Source organism: Pangasianodon hypophthalmus, chromosome 1 (genome assembly GCF_027358585.1).
Source record: "Pangasianodon hypophthalmus isolate fPanHyp1 chromosome 1, fPanHyp1.pri, whole genome shotgun sequence".
In the NCBI taxonomy this organism is placed as follows: Eukaryota; Metazoa; Chordata; class Actinopteri; order Siluriformes; family Pangasiidae; genus Pangasianodon; species Pangasianodon hypophthalmus.
The window spans coordinates 34949016-34965367 of NC_069710.1; the positions used below are offsets into that span (position 1 = coordinate 34949016).

Genomic DNA, 16352 nt, shown 5'->3' on the forward strand with positions numbered 1-16352 from the left:
CTGTGAAGTGAGGTGTAAAAATTTACTATGAACTATTGGTTTAACTGAATATCATCTGAACTTTTTGAGGGTACTGTTTCCTTGATTCTCATTGTTGTGGGGATTACAGCAGTAAACAAAGAGACTCTAAACGCAAGTTTGAGTTAAGTAAAAATTTTGTACATTTCCATTGGACTATCCACAAGTGAAGAGTTTATTTGTGTTTCTTTATTCTCTGTTATTCTTGTGTTTTCTTTGTGTTTACCAAACACTGTAAAAATAAACCCAAACTTCTGTTATCTTGGAGTAGGGGCATTCCTCCTGTCTTGTGGGCTGATAGAGGGGAAGAAGGGTTAATATTACTTCTTACTCTGGGAGCTACCGTGTACGTTATTAAATTCCAGAGCCTCAATCCTCATCAGTCGCCGCTACAAAAGACAAAGGCGTACTTAGCAAGGCAGATAAAAACATACTTAAATAAGTACAGGAATTAAATGTACTAGGGGTTGAAGACCTAGATCTTGTCATTTCCCAGATTTTGTCGTCCAAGATACATTGTGGAACATAATCTTCCCCTACGTTGTAGTGAAATTTCCTGCTACACCAGCTCCATGGAAACAGGGGCGAATTCCCCTGAAACCCATTCCCCAAGCCCGTACTTTCTCTCCCCCTCCTCTCCCCCTGTGTTTGTCTCCTCTCTCCCCCAGGTGGGTGAAACTGGGGCCGCAGGCCTGGGAGTAAGGCCTGGGCCGGTCTGCTGGTGCTGCGGGAAGCCTGGGTATTCTCAGGACCACTGCCATGTCATGGAGATGGGTGCATTGGTCTGGATCCCCGACACGCCGCAGGCTGCCCCTGATCAAGCCGGGATGTACCGCATACCGGTGAGTGTTCAAGGGGTACATACCATGCATTGGTGGATTCGGGCTGTAAACAGACCTCAACCCACCAATGCTTGGTTCAAGGTGAGGTATTGGGGAAGGCACGTTTGGTGAAGGTGAGGTGTGTGCATGGGGATATTCCCGAATATCCACTAGTGCCAGTCTTTATTCACTTCCTGGAGCAAAAATATAGAGTAGAGGCAGCGGGTAGTGCTCGCCTTACCCATCCACTAATTCTGGGGACAAATTGGCCGGGGTTCCGAATGTTAGCAAGAAAACCATTTGTGGATGGGTCCCGTAGTAGTGGAAAACGGTGTGGGATGTACTCAGTGTTGGCTGGGGAAGCAGTGCCGGGGCCGTCGACATCAGCTTCACGTCAGGGGGACATCGAGAGCAGGGGGAGCTTGGCCCCTCCTCTCTTGGCGGAGATTTCCCTCGAGGATTTCCCCTTGGAGCAGATTATTTTCTGATTATTAAAGATACACTATATGGACAAATATATTGGGACACCTGACCTGGGCTGTGGGGTTTTGTGTCCATTCAGCTACAAGAGCATTAGTGAGGTTCAGCCACTGATGTCGAGCAAGGACGCCTGGTGTGCAGTCTACATTCCTGCTCATCCCAAAGGTGTTAAGTGGGGTTGAGGTCAGGGTTCTGTGCAGGACACTCGATTTCTTCCACTCCAACCTTGGAAATGTCTTCATGGACCTCACTTTGTGCACAGGGGGACTGTCATGCTGAAATGGATTTGGACTAGACCCCTTGGTTCCAGTAACAGGAAACTGTAATGTTACAGCATACAAAGACATCCCATACAATTGTGTGCTTCAAACTTTGTGGCAACAGTTTGGGGAAGGTCCACATATAGGTGTGATAGTCAGGTGTCCACAAACTTTTGACCATATAGTGTAGGTTATCTCGAGTGATGTAGGACACTCAAACACAAGAGGATATGACCCAGTTGTTGGTTCTGAAGAGCTGTCAGGAATTATTATTCCCGACGGCTCACCATAATCTGGCACTTAGGACAGGACAAAAACTCTGGACCATCTCATGGCCCACTTCTACTGGCAAGCATTTGTGGTGATGTTCGCAGGTGGTGCACGGCATGTCGTGAATGTCAGCTGGTGAATCCACCGGCCACCCCAAAGGCAACCTTATGCCCATTCCCCTTAATTGAGGTCCCCTTCGAAAGAATTGGCATGGACCTTGTTGGACCATTAGAGCGAACTGCATGAAGGCATCGCTTTGTATTGGTTCTAGTGGACTATGCAACGCGATACCCAGAAGCAGTGCCTCTGTGCAACATCTCCGCACGTAATGTTGCAGAGGCACTATTCCGTGTTATCTCCCAAGTTGGGATCCTGAAAGAGATCCTGACTGATCATTTATGTCACGAACACTACGCAAGCTTTACAAGTTGTTGGGGATTAAATCTATTCACACCAGCATGGAACAATTCAATCAAACATTGAAAAACATGATTCATAAGTTCGTTCACGATGATGCACGAAAGTGGGATGAGTGGCTAGAGCCCCTGTTATGTGCAGTCCTGCAAGCCTCCACAGGGTTTTCCCCGTTGTATGGGCGGAAGCCTCGCGGCATGCTTGACGTCATTTGGAAAAACTGGGAGGAGGGACCTTCCAACAGTAAAGATGAAATTCGTTACGTTCTTGACCTGATAGCAAAACTCCACACTTTAAGCCATGTAACCCAGGAGAATTTGCTCCAGGCACAAGAATGTCCATCCCGGCTGTATAACAGGGGTACTCAGCTACGGGACTTTGCACCAGGAGATAAAGTGCTCGTTTTATTAGCTATGGCAAGCTTGAAATTACTCACCAAGGGGCAAGGGCCTTTTCAGGTCACATGACAGGTTGGGGACGTCGACTATAGCAGCAATATTGAATAGGGGTTAAATAATTATGAAATAGTTGTATTAAAATGTCCTTTTACTAAGAATTATAACATCATACATTTTAGCTTTCTATTTGAATATGTCACTCATCACAAGTAATTTTAAAATATTCTAGGTCTTCAGAAAAGCTTGAATTTCTAAATCCTTACAGTCTCAAGAGAAGTTGAATAATTCTGAGTGCAACTGTACACCACACACACACACACACACTTTAATTAACTTAATTATTGAACATACATTATTAAATGCTGTACGTTTATTAATGTGTGAATCATTGAAGCATAATTATGTACAAAATTACCCAAATTATACATCTGTATCAGCATGAACAGGAAATTAACTTAATATATCTGTACCCTGCTTCAGTTATAACTATTGTAAAACTTTTTATAGGGACAAATCTAAATTAAATGGCACATTATATGTACAATAAGGTTCTGTTTTGCTGTTAAACAGTTTTAATAAGAAAAGATTAATTACTGTTCAGTTTATGTATTTTAGCTACATGATAGTAGATAACGCATATGTAGGTTTACTTTATTACTTCTCTGATTGTTTGTAAACATGAAACTCTGGAGAAAAAATAAAGTTCTGACAGGTACATTCTTACATACACCATCTGATTAACCAGATCAAATCATTATTAAAGCTAAATTTTCATTGTCAATAAAGGAGAAAAGTAAGACATCAGAGTTTCAGGTTTCCCAGCTGTTCTTTAAAACACTTTGTACTGCATTACGTTTATCCGCATAATTTTTCACATGTGAGACTGAAAAACTGCTCCAACCTGTGAAGAAGGGGGAAATGGCAAGAATCAGTCACACAATCAGACATTTATAGTGAACCACTGGTAACAAACACATCATACAATGTGAGTGTAGAATCTTTAAGCTGTTTTAAATGTTCCGCATTTCCTGTGTTCAGTACTTATAGTACAAATACACACAGTAAACTATCAACTAAAAGAGGATTAAATGAAATACTCGGTACAACAGAGAGTTTATTCTACATGCAAATCTATATTCACAATGAACACTGTCACATCTGTGTGTGTGTGTGTGTGTTAGAAGTCAGTAAATCAGTAACTCACTGTATTTTCTCCAGGTTACAGTATGGGTGCTTTATTAGATCATAGAGGAGCTTCACTCCTGATTCTCCTGGTTTATTCCAGTACACATGCAGTTCTCTCAGGTGTGATGAGGGGTTTGACCTCAGAGCTGAAACCAGAGCAGCAAAACCTTCACCTGTAATACTGCAGCCTACCAACCTGCAAACACACACACACACAAACCAGTTATGCTCTCCACAGCCCATGGTGTGTTTATTATTATTTGTCATGTATTTATTATTTGCATTATTAGTACTGCTTGATTAAAATCATGCTCATAGCCAGACAACAGTCATATAAAACAGTCATATGACAGAAATGCTGTATCTACAGTGATGATCTGACCTCAGTATCTCCAGTTTACAGTGTGGACTCTGCAGTCCAGCAGAGAGCAGCCTCACTCCTGAATCCTGCAGGTTATTGTAGCTCAGGTCCAGATCTCTCAGACTGGAGGAGTTTGAGCTGAGAACTGAGGACAGAGCTCTACAGCTTTCCTCTGTGAGCAAACACTCTCGCAGACTGGGAGAGAAAAGATGACATATCAGAACAATGATGCCTCAATATGCGTGTGTACAGCATTTACCTGTGTATTTACAGTGTGGTGAAATAAGTATTTAGCACTTTGGTTTTTGTTATTTAATATAATTCTGGTGCACGTATCAACTTCAGCTTTACACACATAATGTGTTTGTATGAACAAAAAGTAAGTATTCATAAGCATGCACGACAAACAAACTGATTATTAAACACACCCATTCACACCTGGGGCAATTTATCTTAGCAAATCCAACCAGAGAACCTGGAGAAAACCCAAATGGGGAGACATACATAGAAACTCAGAACTTATTTAGAAGAAACAAGAACTTTAATAAAAACTCTTATCTTAACTAATGCTATCCTATTTTTTCTTATCTTAAAAATTTATATGCAGTTTCAAAGTGATCTTACTTCAGTATCTCCAGTTTACAGTGTGGATCCTGCAATCCAGCAGAGAGCAGCTTGACTCCTGAATCCTTCAGTTTATAATTGCAGCTCAGGTCCAGTTCTCTCAGACTGGAGGAGTTTGAGCTGAGAACTGAAGACAGAACTCTACAGCTTTTCTCTGTCAGATTACACCAACGCAGTCTGGGATAGAAATGATGATACATCAGAACACTGACATCTCAAACACAAAAATATATTTTTTTCTTTAACTTAGTATCTAAAATATTTTTATCTATAATTGTATGCAAAGGTTGACCAATTCACATATTTTGTTGATTTTTGAAGTGAAAAGATGTATTCATAACCACTGCAGCAAGCTATCTTAAAAAATGACATTTTTCTATAAATATTAATCCACAGTTTCTTTATATTTGACAGAATTAGTAATGCCAACAATGACATGAGCAAAAATTTAGATATCCTTCCAGTTGTACAGTTTCAGAACTTAATTATCTCAAAGGGCTGTAACTGACTCATTAGGCAGGTCAAGAATTGTCACTGGAAATAACAGTTTCAGAATGTAAGAACCTCTCTGACTGTTCAAACATTCTACTAACACTGAACAACCATGGGCTCCCTGATCCACTGATCCACTGAGGATCTGAAGATAAATGTAATTGATGCCCACAAAGCAGAAGAAGTTTATAAAAAGACATCAAAGTGCTTTCAGTTCACAGTTGTGACTGCCCAAAATGTCATTAAGAAATGACAGTTAAGAAGATCTGTGAGCTCCCTGTATGCTGGGCAGAAAAGCCCCGAATGACACTAAGGACCTGCAGGAAGGACTAGCTGAGAAAGGAGTGGTGCTGCACCATCCAACTCTCCAGGGTTGATTCCACAAACACGATCTCATGGAGGTATCTGAACCGCACTCTCAGCATAGAGTTTCCAGCGGTGCTAAAACATGTTCCTCCATCCATAAAGCTGTGTGAGCCATAATCCTAATCGATCTTTAAATGTTCCTTTTATATGATTTTATTTTACATTCCATCTGTGTTATCTGTCTGCACCCTGCGAGCACCAAAATCAGTAATTACTCCCTCAGTTATACTGATATGATTGACAATAAGTGTGACGGAAGCTCCTAATAGTCAGCTCACATGCTATTACACTTTTCTACCACTAGGTGGTCAGGAGTATGTGGAAATATATTTCCATCCTCACGCATAAGCAAAACATAATAAATCCCATTCAATGCATAGAAACCTGCGTATACGTGGTTTACGCACAAAACCATGTGTCTGCACAGTTAAATGAGACCTTAAATATTCACTAATTTTGACTAAACTTGAATAATGCCATGGGAATAATATAAATAATTTTATATATACAGTACTGTGCAATAGTCTTAGGCACATGTACAGAAATGCTGTAGAGCAAAGATGCCTTCAAAAATAATGAAATTAAATGTCATTAAAAAAATACTATAAAGAGCAGTAAACAGTAATAAATGAAACAAAGTCAATATTTAATGTGATGATCCTTCATTTTAAAATAAAACAGTATCTGAGGTGCAGTGTGTGCAGTTTTATAAGGAAATGAGCTGTAAGTGTTACTGAGCAACTTGCCAAGACTTTTGCACAGTACTGTGAGAGCTGCTTCCTGTCTGGAACATTACAAAGTACTTGTTCATGCAATGTACTTGTTCATGTTATGGCCTCAAGTGGTGTTGAAAAATATGTTGAGACCTTATAAAATTTCACCTGAGTTTATGACAAGACTGAGACCATTAACTTGTGGTCTTAAGACCACAACCAGTCTACCACTACACTAGCATTTCACAGTTATAATGTTAGTAAAGATAGTACAAACTTAATTTCCCTAATAAAATAACAAGATCAGGTATTTAATTGTACAAATTAAATACAATTATTTTAAAAATAAGGGGAAAAATCACTACTTATATAAAGATTTCTTCAAAAAGCTCCCTGATTCTCTTTACATACAGAATTACAGTGAGCTGATTTCACAACAAAATAATAAAATACATTTATGAAATAAAAATTACTCACACTGCTTTTCTTGATATTTTCACGACTGGCATCAACTTCAGAAGACAGTCATCTTTTAACTGATATTTCTTCAAAACAAACTCATCCAGATTCTCGTCTGAGTTCAGCAACACAAACACTAGAGCTGACCACTGAGCAGGAGAGAGTCTGACTCCACTGAGACACCAGTAATTTTCACTGTTCAGGTAATGCTGTACTTCCTGCACTAGAGAATGATCATTCAGTTCATTCAGACAGTGGAACAGATTGATACATTTCTCTGGAGATGGATTCTCCCTGATCTTCTCCTTGATGTACTCGACTGTTTCCTGTTTGCTGTGAGAGCTGCTTCCTGTCTGGGGCATTAGGTCTCGTAAGAGAGTCTGATTGGACTCCAGTGAGAGACCCAGAAGGAAGCGGAGGAAAAGGTCCAGGTGTCCATTCTCACTCTGTAAGGCCTTGTCCACTGCACCGCTGAGGAAAACAGACATGTTTGATTTGGTGAAAAGATCAGACAGATCAGTGGTTTGTTGTTCTGTTACATTTCTGCTGATGAAGGCGAGAAATGCGTATAAAGCAGCCAGAAACTCCTGAACACTCAGATGTACAAAGCTGAACATCTTCCCAAGGTGAAGCCCAAACTCCTCTCTGAAGATTTGGGTACACACTCCTGAGTACACGGACACTTCTCTGACATCAATGCCACACTCTCTCAGGTCTTCCTCATAGAAGATCAGGTTTCCTTTCTCCAGCTGTTGGAAAGCCAGTTTTCCCAGTGCCAGGATACTCTCTCTGGTCTTCTGAGGATCAGGGTCACATTTCTGATGGAACTTTTGGTCCTTGTGTATGATCTGAAAGATCAGGAAGTGTGTGAACATTTGAGTCAGAGTCTTGGGGATCTCTCCACTCTCTGCTTCACCCAACATTCTCTCTAGAACAGTGGCTGAAATCCAGCAGAAGACTGGGATGTGGCACATGATGTAGAGGCTTCTTGAAGACTTCATGTGTGTGATGATTTTATTGGCCAGGCTCTGATCACGGATCCTCTTCCTGAAGTACTCCTCTTTCTGAGGATCACTGAAGCCTCGTACCTCTGTTACCTGGTTTACACACTCAGGAGGGATCTGATTGGCTGCTCCTGGTCGAGATGTTATCCAGAGGAGAGCAGAGGGAAGCAGATTCCCCTTGATGAGGTTTGTCAGCAGCACATCCACTGAGGCTGACTCTGTCACATCACACAATCTCTCATTGTTCTGGAAATTTAGAGGAAGTCGACACTCATCCAGACCATCAAAGATAAACACCACTTTGTGAAAATTACAGTCTATTAATTGTAATTCTTTTATTTCTGGGAAAAAGTGATGAAGAAGTTTCATCAGACTGAGATTTTTCTGCTTCATCAAATTCAGCTCCCTAAAGGGGAGTGGAAACATGAAGGTGACGTCCTGATTTGCATTTCCTTCAGCCCAGTCCAGAATGAACTTCTGCACAGAGACTGTTTTTCCAATTCCAGCAACTCCTTTAGTCAGCACACTTCTGATGGACTTGTCTTTAAAGAGCTCATTACATTTGATGGGTGTCTCCTGTGTTGCTGGTCTCCTGGACGCTGTCTCAATCTGTCTCACCTCATGTTCATTATTGACATCTCCACTCCAACCCTCTGTGATGTAGAGCTCTGTGTAGATCTCTTTCAGAAGTGCTGAGCTTCCATGCTGTGAGATTCCTTCATTAATTCTTTTACATTTCTCGTTTAGACTGGATTTGAGCTTTTGATTAGCAGAGGCAAGTTCTATTAAAAAGAACAATAAAATTCTGTGTATATCACAATGTGTATATTTAATGTCAGTACTGAGCTAACAGATTGTACAGGAACTTTATTACTAAGATGTTTCCTTCCTCTAAAGTTACAGTGATGTTATAACTCCATGAGCTCTTACTGTTCTGCAGTGTGTTAGCGAGATCTGTGTGGTTCATGTTCTTCAGGACGTGCAGTGTGATCTTCAGCGCTCCCTCTCTGACACTGCTCTGATCCTCCTCATCCTCCACCTCCCTCTCAGAGCATGCTGGGTAATCTGGACTCAGGAGCTTCTTAAATCTCTTCAGCTCATTCTTTAACAGAGTGATGACTTTGTGCTCCAGATCCTGATGAGAAATAAACAATACAGCAAGAAATGTTATTTTGTTGTTTTCTCAGAAAGAACCACTTATATGAGGGGAAACAGTGTCACCGTGATTCCTAAAGACACGTTTCTATTCTATCTAAATAATCATAATGCTGCTGCATGCTGGTAAAATTGTACATTACTGAAGTCTTAAGAAAAGAAAAATAAGACCTTCAGCTTTACAACATGCTGGTTATGCATGTCACGTTGACACAGTATCTTTTATAGAGAAAACAAGGGCAGCTGGCCAGACATGTGGGAAAGTATTAGCAAGCATGCTTATTTACAGGGAACACAAGGTGCTGTGAGTTGTATGCCCACGATGCTATTCATGGTCAGTGAATTGAGCATGAAGCTTCTGTGACACATGTGCTTCACTTTCACTCACTCGTAGAAAGCTACACTCTGCTTGTGATACAGGTGGAATCGTGAGGCTTTGCGGGAGGAAATAAGCCCTTCTTCCCACAGCTATGATTAATTCCTTACTCTCCAACAATCCCATTTCTTCTGGAAGCCGACCTTGATCTCATTCAAAGTAAAATTGTCTTGACACACTGCTTTGCGTTCATGAATAGCTTTGTGTGTGCTCAATTCACAGCAGCTCACACACTCAGTTAATAAGCTTTCTCACTAACACATTCTCATACTTAGGGCTGCTGTGGTCATCGAATAAAGATACTTTCCATCAGACACAATTTACACACACAAAATACACATACGCACCTTAAATATAGACTCCAGGTTAATGCTGCTTATTTTTACTGCACTTTTCTGGGGTCTGTGAACACAGATAGGTCTACATTACATATTTAATCTACAAAACAGACCAATAAATGTATGAACCAATGTTTAGTACTGTCCTATTTATAATTAAAACATGAATACCTTATTGACTGTTTGATGAATCATGATTTTTTATAAAGTAATCTTCAAGTAATACATTTAATTAGTTTAATCAGATTGAGCTGCATCTCCCCAACCCATGTTTTAAAGACATTTCTTGGACATTTTTAACCTCTCGCTCTCTACATGCATGGCTCCTGTATGCTTCAAGAAAACCACATGTGCTCTGGATTAAAAACATACCCCAGTCTCCTCCCTGAATGATTGTAGGCCCTTCACTCTCACATCTTCCATGATGAAGAGCCTGGAAAAGTTATTTTATTCATACACAGCAATATCACCACAACTGCTCTGTAGATCACCATTTCAATCACTCTGCACTCAACCCTGACACATCTGGACAAGAAAACACTATGCCAGGATACTGTCTATTGAATACAGTTCAGCATCATTAACAAACTCATAACCAATAATGGCCACCTGGTGCCACTACAACAACCTGGCTCTGAATATCTGTAAATCTAAAGAGCTAATTGTGGTATTCTCGTATCAACATCAACTGTTCAGCTGTGGAAACTGTCAGCAGTTTTAGATTCCTGGGTGTTGAGCTGTCAGACTTCCTCTCCTGTTCCCTAAAACCACCAGCATCCTGAGAAAGGCACAGCACATCTTTTCCTTCTGAGGTGATATTAGAGCTAATACTTCTTTTAGGATTGTGAGAACTGCATCAAAAATCATTAGCACAGGTCTCCCTCAACTCCAGCAGTTCTACTTAGCCAGATGAAGGACGAGATCCCAGTCTACAATTATGGACTATTCTCGCTCAGCTCGTGCTCTGCTCTTCCCTGTTGCAAATGCTTCAAAAGCATCTGAGCCCACACATCATGTCTCAAGGATGGCGTCTTCCCTCAGGCCATAAGGATTCCAGCAGGTGTGAACCGATGCTGGATTTTCATACCTCATTGCACTGAACCTGTCTATACAACAGCAATACACTCTATGTTCAGCATTCTCCTCCTATACTTGTATATTTTCCATTATTTTACTTACTATTTGTATTTTTTGCACACTTCAGTGATCTATACTGTCATCCTCATACCTCTGTACAACTACTTCAACTACATTATGGGTTTTATATCATATTAGGCAATTTGCACTAATGCTATTCATACAATCTAAAACCTGTGCAAGATATTTTTCCCACATATTTGCAACTGTCACCTCCTGATGCTGTGACGTATGTTTTTTTTCATACATTTGTTGTATGACTGTACGCTAGCTGTAGGAGCATGTTACCGAGCAGAATATTTGAAGTGTTTCATATACATATACATGTATTCTGAATACGTATGACAATGTGAACATGAAATTTGCATTATGGGGTCTATATGGAATACTAGTGTCTTTAATATATGGTGCCTTTCCATGATACACAACATTTTGGTTTATGTTTTTCACTCTTACTTGTTCAATGTTTTATTCCACAAATCATCCTTACCTTCGCTCAGTACTGGAGTCTCCATCTCTGAACACTATTAGAGCTTCTATTGACTTTTCACTCTTCATGGACACACAGCTGGGCTCAGGTGAATCTGATGTTTTACCCTGATGAATCAGACTAAAAGACACCCAACATTAAATATATATCTGTTATGCACCTTCTGCATCATTTTCTCATTGTAATAATGACGTGATAACAGCAAAACAATGTGAATGCGTCACTGTTAATTCCAGAACAGAACAGAATGATCTCTGAAAAGATAAACAGGAGCAAAGACTAAAAACAAAGAAGGACTACGTATTTACATAATTCCAGTAATGTGACATGAATGAGGGAGTGTTTATACTCAGGAGATCTGAAGCTGAGATACTTCATTTCACTTTAAATAAAATCAGTGTTCTTCAGTCTGATACCAAAGGAAAAGACAAACATATCAAGGAAGACATTATAATCACTGTAGCGTCTTCTAGACATTAATGAGATCAAATTTTAAAAAGGGGATATACAGTACTGTGCAAAAGTCTTGGCATTTTTTTTTTGTACAAACTTTTGTTATAGTTGTTTATTTTCTGACTTCTACATTATTGATTCAGTAGAAAAACATTTTAGATTCCAAACATTAGTTTTCCAGCACAAAATGAAATGTTACAGAAAAATGTTTGTATGTCAGTAAAGAAAGCAGCAGATTCCATAAGAGACACTTTTCAGATAAAAACATAATGAAGGCTGCTGGGTTTCGCTGCAGAAATAAGAAGCGAGTCGACAGTCAAAGTCTCCAGAAGAACTGTGGCTGCTTCTGCAAGATGCTCAGTAACACTTCCAGCTCATTTCCTTATAAAACTGCACACACTGCACCTGAGACTACTATTTTTTCTTAAAGCGAAGGATCGTCATGCCAAATATTGATGTTGTTTCATTTATTACTGTTTACTGCTCTTTAGTATTTTTTTTAAATGTAGAAACATTTAATTTCATTATTTTTGAAGGCATCTTTGCTCTGACTTTTGCACAGTACTATAGATGTTTGCTTAAGTCTCTCGTGTTTTTCTCGTGTGTAAAAAAAACACATTAGTCTCACATATGTCTCCTGCTGGTTTTCAACTTGTCAAATGTGCACATAAGACAAGAACACACAAAATTTACTGACATTTTTCTTATTTGTTAATTTCGTCTGTCGCATATCTGTATGATCAAACTCATATCCGGTCACAGCGTGTATAAATCTGAGCTTGTTTCCATGCAGCCAAATCTGAATCATTTGAGCTCAAATTATTACTCACTTTTATGACAAATGCCAGTTTCATGAATTAGACACAGATTTGTTAATATGCCATTCCTTATTCTCAAATCTACAACCATGTCAGTGCAACGTTTATGAATAAGAGTCAAAGTACTTAGAGCTGCCAATTTAATTATGTTTATTTAAGAGTCTTAAAAGTTTAACCATGTTAGTATCAGCATTCTAATGTATATTCTAATGTACTTTTAAATACTAAAATATGCAAGTATACTTGACTAGTATCAAGCATTTTCAATCCCACTTTAATTAAAGGAAGTTTAACTTGATTTAACAGTGATTAACTCTGTAAACTGACCTGTGAACAACAGACAGAAAATATTCCTTTAACGTTAAGTAATTTGTTCCTGATGTCGTGTAGTGCTAAAACTTTCTCACTGTGATGATGACTGGTAACTTTCATGAGACATTAATTTAAAAACATTCTATCTAAATTAAACATGAGCTGGAATCACTATTAGATTTTAAGTATTATGACTCCTGAGAAAAAAAATACCTTTGGGATTTATTTAGTGTTTATTTATTTCACGGAGTTACACTCTTCACTCACCTCTCATCTTTCTTTGTGTCCTGTTCCCCAGAGACACTCATTTTTGAGGCCATGTCTCCTACAAATCACACACACACACACTTATTTCACTCCAACATAAATGAACTGTTCTTCATCTAGTGTAAATTCATAACATTCACATATTATAGCTTTAGATTTAGATACTCACTGTGTTTTTCACCTGAAAATGTTTACAGTCCTCTCAGCTCTAAAGTGAGTTTTGCTTTTACTTCAACTGGCTTGACTGGTTATTCAACACATATTTATGAGGAGTTACAAAGTGGGAGGTGAAATCAAGCAGAAAAGTCGCACAAAAGAAGTACACTCTTGTTAGACAGATAGACTCTTTATTGTCATTGCACAGGGTACAGCGAAATTGAGTGTCCCTCCTAATGGTGCATAAGAATAAAATAAAAGGAGTAAGGGACAATAAATATAAAAGGATATAAATATTAACATAAATGATCAGGTCAGTTCAGTTAAGATAGTAAAGCAGCTGAGATATTGCACTTAACATATTGCACATTTGAACAGTGTGATCCGGTAAGATTTATACATTTTAAATATAACAATAGAAATTAAAATTAAAATAAAACTAAGGTATTGCACTAAGGTACTAAGGTGTTAATGTCAGTGTTAACAAACTGGTTCAAAAAAAGGAAGGAAACTGGTTAAAGCTATGAAGACACTCAATCAAAAAGAAATGACAAAATCTTGCAAAAAATGAGTGAAAGTGTGTTTTATAGAAATACAAAATAAAATAAAATAAAAACAGGAGGCATGTGGGTTAGAGTTCAGGTTAGAGAGTTTTAATGTTCAAAGTAGATTGAAAGTGGGAGCTGTGACTCCTGGATTAGCAGTAGTGCTAGTTATGGCAGGTAGGCGTTCCCACACACACACACACACACACACACACACACACACACACACACACACACACAGATCAAATTCATGATCAAATTCACAAGTCAGTTCAAATTCATGTACACACATGTTTACGTAATTATCATATTATGAGGACAAAAGTCTCACACTACATTAGGAGGACATTTGTAGAGATAGTTTTTATATAGACTGTTATTGTGACACACACACGCTAACACACACACAAACACACACACATACTCTCACACCTCCAACCATGCACTTATACGCAGCCACACATGCAAACACATAGAGAACTACATACAATTTACTTACACACACACACACACAAGAAATACTAAATTAATACCAAAGTAACAGTGTAGCACTGATGCTATCAGCTAAAAACATTCAGTAGTACAAAGGAAAGTTTTTGTACTACCAAAGTAATTGGAAGGCTGTTCCATAACTGGGAGCATTGCCCCCTACTATTATTATATTATTCTAGGTACTAATAAAGAGCCTACACCTTTTGATTGGAACAGGCAATCAAGAGCCAGGGCTAGGCAGCAGACCAGCAGGCAAAACTGACTTTACAACTTTGGAGGTATGCTTAGGATTACTGTCCTACTGTAAGACCCATTTGCGACCAAGTTTTAACTTTCTGCCCTGAGGTATTACTTCAGTATTTCTAGATAACCTTCACTCTTAAAGGTTGATGTACCCACTTTGGTATCTGATGCCTCCAGCTCCTTGACCAGTCCCTTTGTTCTTGTCTTGGGGTTCAGTTGAATCTTTGAGACCAAAATTTGGCCATGGGAATTAATTTGGGTCTCTTTCCTGAAAAATGCAGTGTCTGAATTGTCCAAAGATTTTTTATATTTGCATACAATTGTTTGTGTAGATGCTCACTGTACCTTCCTTTGTCACTTCCAAAGTATTTCAGTATTATTTTTGTAAGAACATGCAGGTCGAATGAGACGAGGCAGCCTGCCGTGTTTGGCCCATGGGCCTGAAGTTTGATACATGTTCCACTGTAATGTTGTGGGTGCCTTCTTAGGCAAATTTGTGACCACCTGGACCTAAGTATGCCACTATCCCAGCAAGTAGCATAGTGGTTAGCGCACTGGACCGTGGCATTCTAGCTCCCTGGTTCGTGCTGTTCTGCTGCTGTCATTATTTGAGGTGGCATCATGGCCAGTAAGCGCTTCTCCTTCAGATTTGTAATCCTTTCCATCTTTTCTCCATTCGGATAGCAGGCCCTGCTTGGTACTGTTTTCCATCTCGTACCAAGCCCATCTCCGTAACAGAATGTCTGCACCAGAACATGAGCCAGCAAATTTGGAGCAGATAGGGCAGATTGTTGGCCAAGCCACAGCACTGGGGAAACACGAGCAGGCCCTGGCTACCCTATTCACTGAGCAACTTTAGCAACTCATTAAATGAGCATGGTACACGTCTGTCGGGTCCTCCAGCTCCTCTTTCAAAACCAGCCATACATCAAGCTCGAGAAGTCTCAGTTTCAAGTCACCACTATCTCCTTCTTGGGCTTTCTTGTATTTCCTAAGGGGTTGAATATGGACCTCATCAAGACTAAAGCGGTCAAGGAGTGGCCTGAGCCCACCTCGGTCTGGGTGGTCCAGCGGTTCTTGGGCTTTACAAATTTCTTCTGGTGCTTCGTGAAGAATTTCAGTACCCTGGCCACCCCACTGTGCACCCTGACCAAGAAAACCCAGGGTAGGTTTACCTGGACAGCAGAGGCATAGGAGGCTTTCGAGGCCCTAAAGCGGAGGCTGACTTCAGCTCCTGTGTGTTGAATGCCCGACTCTGATGCCCCTTTCATAGTGGACATTGATGCTTCCATCTTTGGGGTGGGTGCTTTCTTTTGTAGGGAACATGATTGTTTTTTTTAACATAATGCATCTGCTGTTTGTACATTTAAATGCATGGGTATGGTGTTCTATTTGTTTTGAACATATGTGACCTCATCTTCTGCTGGTCCACATAAAGCAGGTAGAATGATAAGGATGGGGAGTATTTCAAGGTCTTCATAACACATGGCTCCATTTCTCAAAAACAGCTTGTTCGTTAAACCTAAACACATAGCCCTAAAGTAGTGATACCAACTGATCTGGTTTGAACCAGTTTGTTCATCGCCATCTTGGTCATCCTCCCGCTCACATGGAAGCAGAAGTACAGGATCTGATGAATATTCATAATGGTATTAGTGGCTGTGCCAATCATTAAATTGTAAATAATAATATATTAATATAACTT

At 39.7% G+C, this 16352-nt stretch overlaps 1 protein-coding gene across 1 annotated transcript; it reads right to left on the bottom strand.

Moving 5' to 3' along the window:
* Window positions 1-3293: 3293 nt before the first annotated feature.
* On the bottom strand, window positions 3294-13447 carry LOC113524631 (NLR family CARD domain-containing protein 3-like). The gene is made up of 10 exons (XM_053235658.1): window positions 13381-13447; window positions 13212-13269; window positions 11362-11481; window positions 9744-9798; window positions 8796-9000; window positions 6880-8647; window positions 4832-5008; window positions 4229-4402; window positions 3866-4042; window positions 3294-3562 (listed from the first exon to the last, which is right to left on the bottom strand). The coding sequence occupies exons 2-10, from the start codon at window positions 13262-13264 to the stop codon at window positions 3517-3519; spliced, it is 2775 nt and encodes a 924-aa protein (XP_053091633.1). The 5' UTR covers window positions 13265-13269; window positions 13381-13447; the 3' UTR covers window positions 3294-3516.
* Window positions 13448-16352: the final 2905 nt, after the last annotated feature.